The sequence below is a fragment of the Ostrea edulis genome, chromosome 4 (assembly GCF_947568905.1).
Source record: "Ostrea edulis chromosome 4, xbOstEdul1.1, whole genome shotgun sequence".
In the NCBI taxonomy this organism is placed as follows: domain Eukaryota; kingdom Metazoa; phylum Mollusca; class Bivalvia; order Ostreida; family Ostreidae; genus Ostrea; species Ostrea edulis.
In genome coordinates, this window is record NC_079167.1 from 41,360,002 (window position 1) to 41,378,496 (window position 18,495).

The 18,495-nt window shown below is 36.7% G+C and overlaps 2 protein-coding genes across 2 annotated transcripts in view; one reads left to right on the forward strand and one right to left on the reverse strand.

Annotated features, from left to right (window-relative positions):
* The window catches only part of LOC125669005 (uncharacterized), a 29,142-nt gene extending 11,067 nt beyond the window's left edge, over window positions 1-18,075 (reverse strand). Inside the window, exons 1-13 of the mRNA XM_056161372.1 lie at window positions 17,958-18,075; window positions 16,553-16,723; window positions 13,414-13,476; window positions 11,026-11,181; window positions 9,825-9,933; window positions 8,852-9,093; window positions 7,954-8,643; window positions 4,950-5,406; window positions 4,209-4,465; window positions 2,768-3,004; window positions 2,459-2,629; window positions 1,988-2,148; window positions 853-1,555 (exon numbers count right to left, since the gene is read on the reverse strand). Of these exons, the coding sequence (XP_056017347.1) occupies window positions 853-1,555; window positions 1,988-2,148; window positions 2,459-2,629; window positions 2,768-3,004; window positions 4,209-4,465; window positions 4,950-5,406; window positions 7,954-8,643; window positions 8,852-9,093; window positions 9,825-9,933; window positions 11,026-11,181; window positions 13,414-13,476; window positions 16,553-16,723; window positions 17,958-18,062 (3,522 nt within the window). The 5' untranslated portion in view covers window positions 18,063-18,075. The remainder of the gene's footprint in view (window positions 1-852; window positions 1,556-1,987; window positions 2,149-2,458; window positions 2,630-2,767; window positions 3,005-4,208; window positions 4,466-4,949; window positions 5,407-7,953; window positions 8,644-8,851; window positions 9,094-9,824; window positions 9,934-11,025; window positions 11,182-13,413; window positions 13,477-16,552; window positions 16,724-17,957) is intronic.
* The window catches only part of LOC125670090 (uncharacterized), a 675,065-nt gene that overhangs the window by 401,258 nt on the left and 255,312 nt on the right, over window positions 1-18,495 (forward strand). The gene's annotated exons all lie outside the window — the stretch shown is intronic.

An 18,495-nucleotide genomic window follows, 5' to 3' on the forward strand; every position in this document is an offset into this window, starting at 1 on the left:
TATCGATAATAAATGTAATATAACGTAAACTCATCGTAAAGATCTATCATAAATGTAATATAACGTAAATTCATCGTGAATATCGATAATAAATGTAATATAACGTAAATTCATCGTGAATATCGATAATAAATGTAATATAACGTAAACTCATCGTGAATATCGATAATAAATGTAATATAACGTAAACTCATCGTAAAGATCTATAATAGATGTAATATAGCGTAAAATGACTGTAAATATCTATAAAAAATGTAATATAACGAAAAATCATCATATCTATAATAGATATCAATGTTTGCTAAAACCATGTAAATTGATCTGGCATACTAAAACGAAAGTTATTATAACCCCCACCCTCACAAACGATGAACAGATTTTGTTAAAACTATGTATATATCTTATATGAATAATGAAATTCTACACCTGTTATATTGATTGAGATTGTGAGGTGGGTGTTGTTTTACGTTGTTATCCGGAGTGTATTATTCTGAAATTAGCACACATTCACAATTTTCCTCCACCCAACGTACCCAGCAGGGGTATTGGTCCTGTTAGGACAGTTCTATTATTTTTACTTGATTAAATTGTATAGATTAATTTAAACAATTGTGATTTCCTACTATCATTTTATTTACTGGATCATGAATTGTACCAAAGCTACATTGTATGTTCATAACTGAATCGTGATAATTTACGGTAGATGTCATAAGCGGTTCACTTGATTTGTTGATTAACAATTAACGATTAAATTATAGTCACAATTCAAACTTACGACTCGTAAAATTATGTTGTAAGACTTTTAACCATTACAAGTAAACACATTAGAATGATACAAACAAAGACAGTAACCTTCAAAGGGTCCACAATGAAAAAAGACTCCAGGAAGCTAAGAAGAAAGGTTGTAAGCCATTCTTCGGATTTTGTTTTCCCCCACTGCATGCTGATGAGAAACAGATAAAATGTTGACCCCAAAATTGCCAGTATGTTAACAGCCCAAGCTATATATATAGCCCAGTGTGGAAGTGCCAGACGACTTTGTATGATAGCATCGTCAGCAGAGGAGACGGTCTCCGACGTGTTTCTTTCAATGAAATGTAAAGTCTTTTCATTCAGTTTTCCAGCATGATTAATTGTCAAGCTTTGGCGACTGTTTCTGAAGATTAAGATGACAAGGATAATGGGTGGCGTGGTTATAACAATGCTTTGAATAGAAATGAATAGATTCGTCACTGAAAACTGCAGGAACCCGATCTTGACACCATCTGTAATGTTTTCATCTTCAGCAGATTTGAAAAACATTGCATTGGTAAGCATTGTTAGGAATAAAAATGCCGTCAGGCAAATTAGCCTTTGAACTCTGGTAAAGTTACTTCGTTGTGGTCTGAGGACGATTGAGAGCCAGAGATGGTTGTCAGTAATGCTTCTCTGTGTATGTTGCGAAAACAGATTGTTGAAAGACAACATATTTTCCTGTCCACACACAGGAATGAGTCTCTCCACTCGACCGTCGTCATCATCCAGAGCTAACCAACGTTCACAAAGGAAAATGAACCTGTGTGTTAAAGCATAAAACAATCGGAGTTACTTTCATTAAGCAGTAATAATCAACAATTTTATTTTAATACATGAATAAGTGAAGATAATATACAGGGATCAATGAAAGGTTAAGATAATGAACAGTGATCAATCTCATCACGTCTATAAGCAATACAAAACAGAAGAGTTGGGCAAACACGGATCCCTGGATATACCAGAAGTGGATCAGGTGCCTAGGAGGAGTACGCATCCCTTGTCGACCGGTCACACCCGACATGAGCCCTATATCTTGATCAGATAAACGAAGTTATCCGTAGTCAAAATCAATTTCATAAATCCTATAAAAGATACAAAATTAGGAGTAGGGCAAACACGGACTCCTGGACATACCAAAGGTGGGATCAGATGTCTAGGAGGATTACGCCTCTCCACGTATTCTAATGTTTACCTTGTATGTGTTTGTACGTCATCGATGACGACTTTGTTCAGATACCAACTTTGAAGATCTCCCGAGCCTGCATTATCATGCCATATTCGTAGATATATTAATTCGCCTAGCGGAACGTCAGACCCCATGAAGAATTTTCTGATGCTTGATGTTTCGAATCCCTAATTGATTAATCATAAAGGAAGCGCTTATTCGTCTTGTTTTTCAAGAATCTTATCAATAAATATAAATAATTGTACACGCTATAAGTTAACATTAATTATGTGTATTCTTTTCAAAACAGTCTATTTTTTCTGCATTTAGCTAATTCATTTGATAAAATGTATCTATGAGTAAATTCCAATTCATATCAATGTAAAAACTGAAACAATGATACATAAATACACAGCAAGGTCATGAAAGGAGAAGCTAACGAAAGATGACGTCATTCCTCTCACCCGTTATTCCGTCAGTAATGTGACGTCACCTTACCTCCGTTATTCCGTCAGTAAGCAGACGTACTCCTGTGTCATATTCGTCTCCCGCCAATACAAACGAGACATTAGATCTTGTTCCCGCCCCTCTCCTGAAGCCAGTATAAATGGATATCAAATAGAAATACTCGTCTGCTGCATTACTATCGGCCAAAAAATGGATAGACCACTGAAAGATATATAAGAATAGCAAGCATTTTTCAAGTGAAAAAGTGCAGTCATGCTTAATATCTGAAAAATTCGCACATACTATTTTTCAAATGAGAAACAGCTACTTCACTCATTTGTAATCATAAAATGTAATTACCTTTCCAAGATCTTTTTCGTCTTTCTTTCTTAGAAACAGAACCAAGACGATTGAAATTATCACTAGACACAGCAGAGTTCCGTATACAGCAGCGTTCTCCGCGTCTATCTTACTCCAGATGGTATTGAAGTGAATGACATTTGGAGGCACGTAAAAAGTGGCGGCAAATATCAACCCGCTTGTCTTTGACTTTTCACATCGACAGTTTGTTTCCTCTAAGGTGCTAGACTCCAGTACCTATAATTAAAAGCTGCTAGAGTTTTAACATTACACTACCCCCTCCTCAGGAAATCCATCTTGAGAATTGAGGACATTGCTTTATCATGAAGTCTCTTTTTCTCAGGAATATATCAATAGTCTGATTGATAAATTACATTTGACTTTCCCCCATGATCTACTAGTACTTCTCATACCAAACCACCTTTGCAGTCCCAGTTAATTTGATCTCCTTTTTCTCAAGACATCCAACAACAAAAAAGAATTTGATCAGGAAATAATAAAACACTTTTTAAAAAGTACTTTGATATTATACAAATGTCTGTTATTTCTTATTTTTCTTGCTCACTTGAATTTCATCATATGGGCATTTCTGCCGCCCGCTCGTGCCTTGGCCGTCTCAAGGCCAAGACGTAAATATAGGTAGTGAATGCTCCCTCGCTAAACGCTCAGCATTTAGAGAGAGTCGTGGGTATTTGTTATGAGACCTTAGAAACCAAGATTTTGTGTCCAGCAGGCGTAGGTATGTTAATCAATCATCACAGCCACGGCTCTGAGCGCTATGTATAGGTTTAAAGTAGTACTACCGCCGGCACCGTCTCTATAGGTGCAAATACTTCTTGAAGGGACGCAAAACAAACAAAACAGCCAATCTTAGAAATATGTTTCTAAAAAATCATTGCATTCATCGTAACAATTTTCGAAACCCGATATTATTAATGTAGGCCAATGCCGTGAAATTACCGCTACTGTGAATATTACTTATCATACTATTCGTATAAAAGGGGCGCATCTAAGAATAGATTTAGATATGAAACCGTGTACATGCGAGTGAATTCTACCGATACAAAAGCAACATCTCGATATGGAAAGTTGGTTGTATACGTATAACGTCCCGCTCGAGAATTTTTTAATCATATGGAGACATCACCATTGCCGATGAAGGACTGCAAAATTTAGGCCTATGCTCGGCGCTTACAGCCTTTGAGTAGGGAAGGATTTTAATCGTCTCATACCTCCTGTGACATGGGACCTCGGTTTTTGTGGCCACATCTGAAAGACCGTCCCATTTAATTGCCTCGTACGACAAGCAAGGGGTACTGAGGACCTATTCTAACCCGGATCCGAAGGGGACGTATTGAGGACCTATTTTAACCCGGATCCGGGGGGCGTACTGAGGACCTATTCTAACCCGGATCCCTACGGGAAACTAACGTCCAACAACCTTGCATCCAGTTGACACCCAAGCTTCTCGTTCCTCATCCCAGGTTCGACAACCAGTGGTTGCAATAGCTAGAGAAAAATCGGCGCGAGCTGGATTGAAGCCCATTAAATTTGAATTCTGTGTCGTGGCCTCCATGTCAGAAAAGGTTTGAGTGGTAGTGATAGATGTAGAACCGGTGCTTGGATCTGAGGTGGTGGCCTCCAAACCTGCTGCTCTTCTTTTTCTTGATTTTGTACCTTGTTTATTATCAGTCTTTGCTAAAAATATGAAAACATTTGAATCTATATATACATGTTCACAAGGGGAGATAAGTCAAATACTTTATTGAAATCGTTATTAATAGAGCTGTCTAGCCATACTGTACTATTTCAGTTACGTTTGTCACTTTCTAAATGAGGCATTTTATTTTACCAAATATTTAGTGTTATAGATTTAAATGCTTTTATGGGTTGAATAATTTAAATAAACGAAGGTAATTTACTCAGATGCATACAAGAACCAAAAGCTCAATTAAAAATATCGTATAACCGGTTTTTTTTTTGGCGGGACACGAACTTGGTGGATTTGGATTTACAAAGTATACATTTGATTCTGGTAGATTTGTTTTGTTGAACTCGTATTCATTTATTTATATAATGTATATTCATAGTTTTATTGATGGATCTTTTGAAATCACCAGGGGGGAAAAAGGCAAAAATATCATATGACCGCCAAAAACCGACTATACGGTATACTGAATACATGTACCTTCAACAGGCTGAAGTCCAACGTAACAGGTCCCTTTTGCGCATGTATAAGGTGGGATGATAATTTTGAAACCGTCTACGGTCCAGTCCTTAATAGATATCATTTGATACCAATCATGTTTTCCCTCCGCTTGTCTAGGATAATCTTTTTTACTTATAAAAACAGTATATAGACTTATGCCGTTGAGATCTATGTTGATATTTTCCGGTTTTACATAAAATAGAATATAATCGTCATCATTTTTTACTTTCACTTTGAAATAAAAGAATCTTTCTGGGTCGTTTGGTATTATTTTCGGAGAGTATCTTTGCATATATCTGTAAGCAGGCACTTTACTTTTAAACTTCACAATCGGAGCCACATTTCCTTCCAAATTGACGGAGATAACTGGATATGTTATTCCGGAAGAATTTGCGCCATGCATGTAAGGATTCTTCTTGATGACAGACATCTATAAATTACAAAATAAATTTTGTCTTTATTACAATATCGACTAAAATAGTAACACATTATGAAACTTATACACAAGATCTTTATTTACTCCGAATAGATAGTATTGCATAGTAAAGAATTGCATAGTCATATTAATGGGATAACAGAACAGAGACAAGAATACATATTCATAGATGTTCACATCTGTAATTGACAATAACATATTATGACGAATCATGGTAATTAGATATCTGTTTATACACTATGTATGCAACGATTAGCACAATGACAGGGTGAAGACAACGAACAGTGAACAGTGATCTATCTATACGAAATAAATGGCTATGCTTCCATTCTGTAAAAGACAGCTGTTCAAAGTTTGCGTCTTGAACACAGCCCATTAGCGATTTGAAAATCCTGATAAAGTATTCCTAGTTTTCAAACACACTGCGCATTCTGGTTATCAATATGTGTTAGTTTGGACGTCTTAGCATCTTTTGATGTAATACTTATACGGTACCAATTTTGATGCACCAGATGCGCATTTCGACAAATAATGTCTCTTCAGTGATGCTCAAGCCGAAATTTTGGAAATTCGAAAAAACAATCAACTTGTAAAAGCTAAAAAGAAAACTAAAGTGCCAAAAAATGGAGCCAAATTCGTCTAAGGATAAGAGCTATTCATGAGGGAGATAATCCTTAATTTTGAAAAAAAAATTCTAAATTTTATCCCAGCAATTAAATATACATCCGTATTTTCAAGCTAGTAACGAAGTACTTAGCTACTGGGTTGTAAAGACCCTCGGGGACTAACAGTTCACCAGCAGAGGCCTCGACCCAGGGGTCATAATGTAGTACTTATACAGTACCAATTTTGATGCGATCCTTTCCTTCATAATGTTTCCGTTTGAAACATCAGCCTCGTCACAAGGTTTCAGTTCTTGTAAATATTTCATTTCAGATTTAAGTTGTGTAGAAGAATCTGCTAATCTGCCTGTTTTCTACAGAAAGTTGTACATCTTCTATTTGCCCACAGCTGACGGATTTCGAATACCGCTTTGAATTTTTGTTAACCTGACAGGGAGATATAACACCCCGTGATACCTCAGACTTTTCTATTAGTGTCCTTCTGTTAGCAATAATGGAGGGAAATATTTGATCTTCGATTTCGCATTGTCATACATGAGAGAGTGAGGATAACGAACATTTTATGGTGTACTAACGCACATACTATGTCTTATTCGGAGTTTTTCACGTATCTTTCCACCGGTCGAGGTAGCTCAGTGGTAGAGTGTTCGATTCGTAACCGAGAAGTCGCGAGCTTGAGTCTCGCGAGTGCCATGGCTGCATGAATGCATCTTCATTGTAACTGTAATTCTCGCAACAACTCTCATCATCTTCAGAGCTCAGCGAGTGAATAAAGTACCATCCTGAGCCTATGGAAATACCCCGTACTTGTCAAACAGACGGACGTAAAATAATACAGGTACACAAATATTGCTTGACCGGATGCGGCTCGAAATTCATAACATTTCACTTTTTCTCAAAACAGTCGATATATTTGAATACCTGATGGAATAAAGAACTAAATAATTATTGTTGAGAATTCTCGATGTCTGGAACCACGTAACCACAATATTTTTGGAACAGCTAGAAGATTTTTTCCTATATTAGAACAATCCAAAAATCTAAAAAAAAAAAAAAAAAAAAACCTGATAAAAGAATCTCAAATAAAAAAACAGCAGAAGACAGGCTCCTAATCTGAAGAGAATTCTAACGAGCGCCCGATTTACTACGGAAACTTCCAAATCAGTGCAAAAATGTGGTGATTCACGTTGCGGTACATGTAATCATCTAGAGGAAGGCAGAGAAAAAATTCTTAAATGCGGCAAAAAATTAACACCAAATTCTAACATGACATGCAAATCCGAAAACGTAATATATTGTATGACCTGCCCTACCTGTAATGAAAACTATATTGGACAAACCAACAAACTGAACGCCCGTGTGCGCGTCCACAAGCAGCAAATTCGCGATCCAAGTATCAGAAATTCGCCATGTTCCGAACATTTTGCCAATTGTGGTCATGGAGATTTCAACATATTTCCATTTTATAAAATGTATAACGACTGCGAAATTTCCCGAATTACAAAGGAGGAATACTTTATAAAATTGTTTAATCCCAAACTTAATAGAAAATAACTGTGTAAAGTTGAAACTACATTGAATTGAACTCTGTAATCGATTTCCAAGTATTGTCTAATATTGTGTGTATTATACCGCTACCAGTTTAATTTATTTTGACGTCACAAAGGACAATTACTTACGTCGTGATATATTGACGTTACTTAGCAATATTATTTCATTTTATAACTGTCTGAAGAGGCATTAAAGCCGAAAGCGCTAACAGTGAAATGTTATTCGAGTTTTGTGTTTCTTGATTTTTATTATTGGATGTATTTACTGTATCAAATACCGAATTCTTTTTTACAAACTATATATATATATATATATATATATATATATATATATATACACTGGCACATATATCAGAGAGAAGTCATCAAAAGCCCACAGCAAAACACAGGCTTATTAAATCACCATATATCCGCTTTAGCCTTATACACACCTGTAGTTTGACAATGGAATTGACATTAGTTTTAGAGGACTTCGTTACGTCTTCGATGTTCGATGCAGTAGACATTGTGGAGTTCAACCATTCACTCGAAGTAGTTGATAAAGTATGTAAACTTTGAATGGTTGGATTTATAATAGTGGTGGTGGATGTATTGGTAGTGGAGGATGGTGTGGTGATAGTGGGGGAGGGGGTAGTGGCGGTAGTGGTGACGGTGGTAGTGGAAAAGGGGGTAGTAGCGGCGGAGGTGGTGGTGGTGGTGGTAGTGGAAAAGGGGGTAGTAGCGGCGGAGGTGGTGATGGTGGTGGTGGTGGTAGTGGAGGTCTTAGTAATTGGTAGGTTTGATGTCGTTGATGCCAATTTCGAGCTTTCCGTAATATTCCAAACTGATGTGGTATAGTTTTCATACGCGTTGTTGTCTTCCTTAACTATCTGTAATTGGATGTCCTGGTACTGGGACAGATTTCTATTGACAATGTCGTCCTGTCTAGCTAATTCTGTAACGACATCAATATCTCCCCGTTGAAGTGCTTTGGGTCCTTCTCCAACTTCCTGTTGCAAAATTGAAACTTTCTCCATATCTTTCAGTAGGTGTTCAATAAGTTTTACTGTCATCCTTCCCTAAAGACAGACATATTGTAAAGTAAAAAAGTGAAGGAGACGAACAGTGATCAATTTCACAATTCCTATAAAGAACACAACATTAAGAGAAAACACGTACCCCTCGACACACCAGAGGTGTCTTAGATGTGAATGCAATTAAACATACATGTCTGCTTCATTCATTATAAATTGACATAAAATGCTTTTCTTCATTAAATTAACTTACAAAATCAGCTATTTGTTCCTGTCTCATCTGGCTTTCTTTTCTTTTGTTATATTTTTTCTGAGCCTTTTCCCTCAAGTCTTCCAATGGAACAGTAATATTGGAAAACTCAGCTACTTGTGATTTCCTTTCGTATTCTTCGTAAAGTTCTTCATATATTGAATCTTCTGTTACTTCTTCATCAAAATCAAAAACTTCTTCAGGAAGCAGTGTGTCCATAATTTTGTCCAGGTAAATCAACGTACCTAGATTTTTAGAAATTATGAAATCAATCCAATGTTAGAAAAATAAGACCCAACTCGTATTTGCGTCACTACACTACCCTGAACATATCTCTCTTTTCAGCGAAATCAGTATGATACGTAAAAGGTAAAAAGTGTTCAATTTCTGATCAATCAGCAATACTTTAACATTAGCTGTTACTGTACACACAAACTAGAAGCTAACCTCGTAACATGCCATAAAAATCACTTTCGAAAAATCGCAAAATGAATTTGTGAGATCGTTTTAAAGTATGGTTTGTATGTCATATATCTGTATCATTTTAGCCTCGTATAATTTTGCCCAAGCCAAATTGACATTACCCCCAAGAAGAAAACCAAAGGTCCCGTTTACAGAACTCAGGGCTGCCTTATCATGTGCGATTCTCATCCGACAAGCGAGATAAAAATGATCTTACGGGAAAATCTATTTTTATAAAACTCCTACATATATAATACACTGTAGTATTTTCAATTTTCCATAGGAAATCCCAAAGGGATTTAAGGTGACGATGCCAATAGTTCAAAGATAATTTTGAGAACTTGGATTTCTGGCAGATAAATGCACTGAAATTGATACACTGAAAACATATCAACAAATTATTATCAACGTACTGTACTGATGTTACCTTACTGTAATCGTGAATTTTTAACACAAGATCTTACTGGCACTTAATCCAGGTATATTTAGGGCATTGTACACTACAATTGTTTACCATTGACAGCTCCAGCTATGCTTTTGGTGATTTCTACGGGAAACGGAAGTACTTCTGCGTTTTGCAGCACGTTTGTCATGAGCGTTTTTGCGACTTTGGTTGAGATTTCCTGTTTAAAGTATGAAATTTTATGACAAAATAAATAATGAAACTAGGAAAAATTGTTTTAAGACACTAAAACTGATGTCTCTCCTTCCATTTTCCATATCTTATTAAACATCTTAAAAGTGGAAAATTAAGAGTAACGGTACAGTCACCTATATAAATATGTGCTTCAACCAAGAATCAGTGTAGTGAATATATGGTAGCAAATTAAACTTACCAACATACCAAATACCAAAGGCCTATGTCAAAAGATAAATAACTTATGATCCGGAAAAAACGAAAATTCCCAAATAATTTTATTATTTGACCTTAACATTAAAGGTCAAAGAACAAGGTCATCAAAATGGCACACGACACACTCTTGTCATGGTATATCCACATACCAAATATCACAGGCATATGCCAAATCAAGAGAAAAATGTATGGTCCAGACAAAAGAGTGCCCAAAAATGACTATTTGACCTTTAAATGAAATGTCAAGGTCAAAGGTAATAAAAATGGCACACGACACACTGCCTTATCATTGTATATATCCACATACCAAATATCAAAGATCTAGCCCCAAAAATCTATTACTTGACATTTGCATAAAAGGTCACGGTCAAAGGTCATAAAATATGGCACATATGACTTTCATATTTAGTAAGTGGGTATACCACGAGAATTTTGTCACGTGCCATTTTGATGACCTTTGACTTTTTATGTAAAGGTCAAATAATATAATTGTTGGGTCATTTATACCTGTTATGAAAAAGGTCAAACAAATTTTGAGGCATATTTTGTCAGGACCATAACTTTTTTGTCTTTGGACATAGGCCTTTGATACTTGGTATGTGAGTATAACATAAGACATTGAGGCACATACCAGTTTTGATTGTCTTTGACCTTAAGTTTTTCCACTTTAAAGATGATTCCCAAAAATGTTTTTGAAAACTATTAAAAATGGAAGGGGAGACTTCAGTTTTAGTGTGCTAAAACAATTCTTCCTAGTTGTTACTAAATTATCTAATCTTCAACACAAGCACCAGACAAAAGAGTTTTACAAATAAATAATCCTAATGAGTTTGTATGTACAGCTTATAGGCAAGAAACTTACCGCACTTTTTGTTGTGATGTATTCAGAATTTTTTGTCATGGACACCAGGGTACTCGAGACCTGTTGCGTATCAGCGGGACTGAGAGCTTTGGCGCTTGCGTTGTCTTGAGTCGGAGAAACAGAATCCATTAAGATCTCAGCCATTTGTATTGCCTTCTATTTATTTTTAAAAAAGATATTTTTTAGTCTGATATTCTAAATATACTTTTATTACCGAGTAGTTTGATGAATGAGTTATCATTGCAAACACATAGGGCAACGTCCATTATTGGCGATGAAGGTAACATTTACATTTTACAAAGTAGCTGTACCCGAATAGAAAAGGGGTTCTAAAATGAGAATAACTAAGTCCCGCAAACGGTACAACATACGCCCAATGCACTTGTAAGCACATACTGCACTGAGTACATTCCGAATACAAAAGCCTCAAAGTAGGTAATGGTGCACCAATCTATCTGACATGTGAAATGAATGATAAATATATTTCTGATTATGAATTTCTTTGATGGGGTGTGTGTGTGACAAATTGTCAGTGCAGTATCTGCATCCATGATGAAAAAAAGTCAAGAAAACTATTTGCCTTAGATATTTCATTGAAAATAAATATTACCGGGAAACTAACGACTCAATATTATGACAAACGGGATTATTTCAGCTTCTTAATTGCCAACTTCCTATACTTATATAGCAATATTCCATCATCACCTGCATTCGATACGCAAGGGCTTGTTCTGCGTATGAACAGGTGTTTTTTTTTTTAAATCAAGGCATGCTACTAACAAAGAAGTAGACATTAAAACGGTATTAACAATCTCATTTAAAGTCAGTATTTCGCAAATTCTATGGTCGTTATAATGATCTAGTTTGCCAATACAACCTATCATTGGGTCAGATACTATCTGACGTGTTCATACCGATTGTTAGGTCGTTCTTGACACTGATTTTTACTACGGATTACTCCGTTTACCTGATGAAGACATAGGGCTTACAGCGGATGTAACCGGTCGAGAGGGGATGATTAATCCTCCTAGACCACTGATCCCATATCTGGTATGTCCAGGGACCTGTGTTTGCCCAACTATCTATTTTGTATTCCTTATATAGGATTCACTGTTCGCTATCTTCATCTACTTTTAGCCCTAAAGTAGGTCACGGTGTACCAATGAAGTTGAAATGTGAACTAATTATGTAGTTCTCTGAGGTTGTGACAAATTTTTTGGCAATACCTGAATTCACAACGAAAAAAAAAGCATCTGGAAAATCGTTTGACCTACATTTACTCCTAAAGTAAGTCATGTTGCACCAATCAAGCTGAAATGCAAATTGAACATATATTCCTCAGAGAGAAAGCTTGTGACTAAATTTCAGGGCAATATCTTTATCTGTAACAAAAACAAGTTTTTTCTAAGTGGTACTACGACCATGGCCTTTGATTTTGAGAAACAATATGCATCCTCCGCTTGGAATAAGGTGTATGTGTACCAAGTTTTACGGTCCTAGCCCTTACGGCTCAGTCTGTATCCTGCCTACAAAGTTTTCCTACCAAGTGATACTACAACCTTGATAGTTGACCTTGAAAATCAAAAACCGTGTGTGTACAAAGTTTGACAGTCCCAGCCCAAATACTTCGACCTGTATTACGTCTACAATGTTCTCCTATTAAATGATATACGACCTCGACCTTGAAAACATTGAGCATCCTTTTCTCATCATGGTGATTAAATGTACCACGTTGTATGATCCTGGACCTTAAGGTTCCTTTTGCATTTTGCCTACAAGGTCTGGACAGATGAACGACGCCATACCGTAATGCTTATATACGTCATAGGCGTAGCTTGGGTTCGAATATTACCGAGACAGGGGGTCTGGGGGGCTGTGCCCCCCAGAAGCTATCGACATTTTAACAACGTAAAAGGTGGGTTTTTTTTTTTTACCGAGGCAGCTGCCTCGGTTGCCTCAATGGAAGCTACGCCACTGTACGTCCCGTCTTTGACTGGCGTATAAAAATGGTTTTCAACATATACAAAATTACTTAGCTTGTCTGAAGTAATGACTAGGTATTAGGCAAAGGCGGATCCAGCGCCGGCGCCCCCCCCCCCCTCCCCGTTTGAATTTTTTTGTTGTTGGTTAAATTCTTTTGTGTACAACAAGCAATTAGTTATATGTTCATTATCTAAATGAAAAAGAACCCACTCTCTTATTGGCACAATTTCGTTAGCTTCCGGGGGCTTCGCCCCCTGCACCCCCATCAGTGCAAAGCTTCAAGGCAACCCCAGCCTTCTACTGCCCCCCCCCCCCCCCCCCCCCCCGTTATGAAATTCCTGGATCCGCCACTGTTAGGTATATAGAAACAGAACAGTCTTGAACTGATATTTTAGCTGCCTGTACCTCTTGATACAATTGAACTACAGGACTGGCTGTCTCCGGGTCACCCTCTGTGTCACTGTTAGTCTGAAAATAAAATTACTTTTGTATTTTATCATTGCAGATTTGTAAAAACATGTTCAATGTTCGTCAGTTTTGCGTTTCTTGATGAAAGTGATTAATCTCATATAAATATTATGAAGAATACAAAATTAAGAGTAGGACAAAAACGGACAAACACTAGACACACCAGAGGTGGGATCAGGTGTCTAGGAGGAGTAAACATCCCATGTTGACCGGTTACATGCACCGCGAGATCTTTATCATGATTAAGTAAAAATAATAGTCCGCAGTTAAAATCAGTATGTAAAAAGGCCTAACGATTAAACAATTAATAAGATTTATCTACAATTAATAATAGAAAGAAATTTGTTACAATAGCAAAATATTTACTAACTTACGGTAGTTGAACAATAAATCCAAACTGAATCTACACTCACAAAAATAATAATTCCAAAATCGCAGTTCCCAGTATAATAACCCAGAGTGCATAAAAAGTGTCTAACAAGAGCTCTTTTTAATGCAACCATTACGTAATCTTTCTACCAAAACTAGCATGTAGGTCACAGGTGTCAATGGCAAGTAAACAAAACTTTCCAGAACCATCCAGGTCAACTGAGTGCAAATAGTATTATACATGTCAACAACACACATGGTTTGTTGACTTTGAACATGGAAATTTGAACAGGACAGTGTGATTGTGTATATTAAAGAAAACATTACTTTATCCTAATTGATAATTATATTTTTCATGTTTCTGCTCTACTTTTCATCTAATAAAAACCGCCGTGGTGGCCAAGAGGATAGAGCGTTCACCCCGCATGCGGGAGGCCGGGGTTCGAATCCTGGCCGCGACAGACCTACGTCGTTAAAACAGGTAGTGACAGTTCCATCGCCAAACGCTCGGCATCAGGTGTGAATGTCACGGGTCCTCGGTGACGTCCTTAAAAACTGATGTCCCGTATCGCAGTAGGTGTGGCACGCTAAAGAATCCTCACTACTCAAAGGACGCTAGTGCCGCGCAAAAGCCTAAATTTGAAACCCTTCACCAGTCTTGGTGACGTCTCTATATGAGTAAAATATTCTCGAGAGAGACGTTAAAGCAAGATACAATGAATCTAATGAATTCTGTATTTCATTATCAGTTATATACGTCAAGAAATAGAAAGTGGACAGTCTATTGCCCGGGCAACAGTTCGTAAGCTGTCAATAGTCCACGAGAGTGAGAGTTGGTTTCACAGTTTAAAAAATGTTCGTTCTAAATCGTATTAGTTTTATAGAGGAAAGAAATGAAAGTGTATAACAATGTCAGATGAAACACCTGGGCATTAGTATAGTTCTCAATACAGTATTATACAGTTATTGACTGGGTTCGAGGACAACAGTAGGCTTCGGGCAACAGATCCGTTCAAGGGTCAAATAAAACAGCTGTTGTCCGAGGACACAGTCTATAACTGTTTTGTTATACATCTTCATTTTTTAAAGGTTGTTTTTACGAGATACGCATGGTTTGTTGACTTCGAACTTTCAACAAGACAGTGTAATTGCATACGTGTATTAACTATACTACATTTTAACACCAAAAACATAACACTAACATACATTGCCTGACAGCCAGCCGTGATTGCTGGACGCCCGTAATTTATTGTATTCTAAATACACAATTCGCAGAAAAACAAGGCGTTTTCCCATATACAAAAAATTAAGATAACCTTCCAATTCCATATACAAAATATGAGCAATACATAAATAACAATACTTTTAAATATACCTCAAACCCCCTCTATATAGCATCAGGGCCGGCCAGGAAAAAACTAGAAATAAAACGATGAAAATCGCAAAAAACTCTAGAAAACCTGTGTCCGTTGCCAAGTGCCGCTGGATGCAGGGGTTTGTGAACGGACCTCACAACTTATTTGTAAATGTTTAACCTTTGCATGGCATGGATGAAAACATAAGATTTAATTATCCATTAAGTTTCGTTTATCTCGTGACGAACGGCGGCTAGAAGTGAATACCTGAATTGCAGCTCGAAAACCCGTTTTTCTAACTCGCATTCTATTGGCTAATAATGGATCATTCCATTCTACCTGTACAATATACTGTACCGTCAATACAACATTTTCCCGCTATTACTAACGAAACGCGGGAAAATATAATTATCAACGTATCCACTAGTTTAAAAGAAAACATACCCAATATCCGAATTAATAATCAATCATTACATTTTTCGTATTCCTGCTTAGCGTTTCATCTAATAAATTCTGATTCCATCATCAGTTACTTGTAAATCACTGAACCTCGCCATTGCGTAAGCAAAGCAGTAGCTATGACGTCACAGCCTACTGCACTACGTTAAGTATGAAGCGCGAGCTCGAGGACTTACGTACTAAGGCTAGCAAAGCAGCAGATCAATAATCACGTGACTTGCGTAGCCAATGGAAAAAAGGCAGACTATTGCCCGGTCAACAGTTCGTAAACTGTTGACCGGTCAATAGACATGAGTGTGAGAATTGGTTTAACAGTTAAAATGTTGGTTCTAAATCGTATTAGTTTTATATAGGAAAGAAAATGAAGGTGTATAACAAACAAAAATATCTCAAATAGGCATGATCATAGATCAAGAGTTCTAATGAGTGGAGGAGGGTCATGAGGTTGATATTGTGAAATGTAGTATGTCAGCTTCATTGCTTTTGATCTCCCAATGTGTCGCGATTCTGTATCGAATACATTGAGAGTGTCTAATCAGAGTTCTTTTTAATCAGAAGAATTTCAATGTATATATAATAGGGATGAATTTTCTAGTACAATCTTGAAAGACCATGATGCAACCATTACAACCTTGGTCACAGATGTCAATAAAAAGTAAACATAACTTTCTAGAACTATCTAGGTCACAGGTCTCACAATAATTATAAATATCATTTCTCTAGAACAATCGAATTCAATTTAGTGCAAATAGCGATACACAACACATTACTCAAACATTTTAGAATTATGAAAACATAATTTAAATGCTACTGGAAATACGGGTATGTTTTGATAACAAATGTCTATTATGAAGTGTGTATAGATAATTAAATAAGACATTAGTAATGCATACCTCATTTCCGCTTTGAAAGTAAGACAGAGCCGAGTTTACAAGCCTAACAACCGCCATAGAATTCCCACCAGCCTGAGTTGTATTCAGAACTTTAGAGAAAGAATCAAAGAGTTGATTCACAGCCGCCGTGTCGTGATTGTTTTTGGGAATTACATTCTCTAGAGGGTTTACCTACAGATAAAATGCATAACAGACTTTAGCGTTAATTAGCATCTTGAATTTGGACAGTATTGGCTTGGGTTTTATATATTATATATACATATATGTAAAAAGATTATATCGTCCTTTTTTCAAAACATCCAGACATGTATATATCCAACGACGATTAGAAATAGAATTATATTGTATCGTTTGCAGAGAGAATATACACAAATTCATTCCTGCATGAAAGGTGGAGATAACGAACAGTGATCAATCTCATAACTCCTATAAGCAATACAAAATAGAGAGTTGGGCAAACACGGACCCCTGGATATACCAGAGGTGGAATCAGGTGCCTAGTAGCAGTAAGCATCTCCTGTCGACCGGTCTCACCCGCCATAAGCTCTATATCTTGATCAGGTAAACAGAGTTATCCGTAGGCAAAATCAGTGTGCCAAGAACGGTCTAACAATCGGCATGAAAGACGTCAGACAGCATTTCACCCAATGATAGGTTGCATTGGCAAAATAGATCGTTATAACGACCATATAATTTGCGAAATGCTGATTTTAGACGAGACTGTTTGAACCCCTGCACCATCAAATTGTTTGTCAGTAGCCTGCTTCGATTTAAAAACTGACCATACGCAGAACAAGCTCTTGTGTATCGAATCAGTTGAGAGATATAAATACCATATGCAGGTGATAATGGAATATTGCTACATAAATATTGGAAGTTGACGGTGGAGAAGTCGAAATCAGTTTGACGTTAATATCTACTTTAAATAAAATATTTAAGCATGAAGCAGAAGTTGATGACTCTGTGGTGTCTTTTATTTCGATTTCATTGGGATATATTGAATCGACATATGAATGAAAAGTATTATTGTTAATAGATAAACATCGTCGATATATCTAAATGTCGAATTGAAGGCCACAGCAAGAGAATGTGACTATTATCAATATTTATAAACATGGAGAAGTGAAGATAACGAACAGTGATCAATATCATGAATCCTTTAAAAAAAAATACATGATTAAGACAAGGGCAAACACGGACCCCTGGACACACCAGAGGTGGAATCAGGTGCCTAAGAGGAGTAAACATCCCCTATTGACCGGTCACACTTGCCATGATTCCTCTATCTTGATCAGGTAAACGGAGTGATCTGTAGTCAAAACCAGCATGTTAATATTGACATAAGAATGCGTATGCAACATGTGACATAATTCAATGATACCGTGTATTTGTTAGTTATTCTTACTCTCACTGATGTAGTGCTTATATTGTAGTCTCCAAATCGATCGAAAATTTGAACCCGTATGTCCATTGTGTAGTTGAACTCTTCTTTTCCTAATGGCAACATCATGTTTATTGCAGAACTTTCTCCTGAGATGAAAAGTTGTCAAAGCTGTTTAATGATTAGATGACGTTTACGTCTGATTTTTTATATTCATGTAGGGGTTTTAATATGTCTTTCGGTATGTGTTTCTTTTAATATTTAATATATTAGATTTTAATCATTAAACATAAATTGTACCACTTTAAATAGCAAATATGTTAAAATGAACAAAAGGCTCATGGGCCACATCGCTCACCTGAATCACTTTGGCTCATATTTAAAGACTTTTCCTATATATTCGCATGTTAAACGTTGATCCCTATTGTGGTCCCAACCTACTTCCGGGGGCCAAGATTTTTTCAAAATTGAATCTGGACTATGTCAGGAAGCTTTCATGTGAATGTAAACTTTTCTGGCCCAGTGATTTTTATCAGAAGATTTTTAATGATTTTCCCTATAT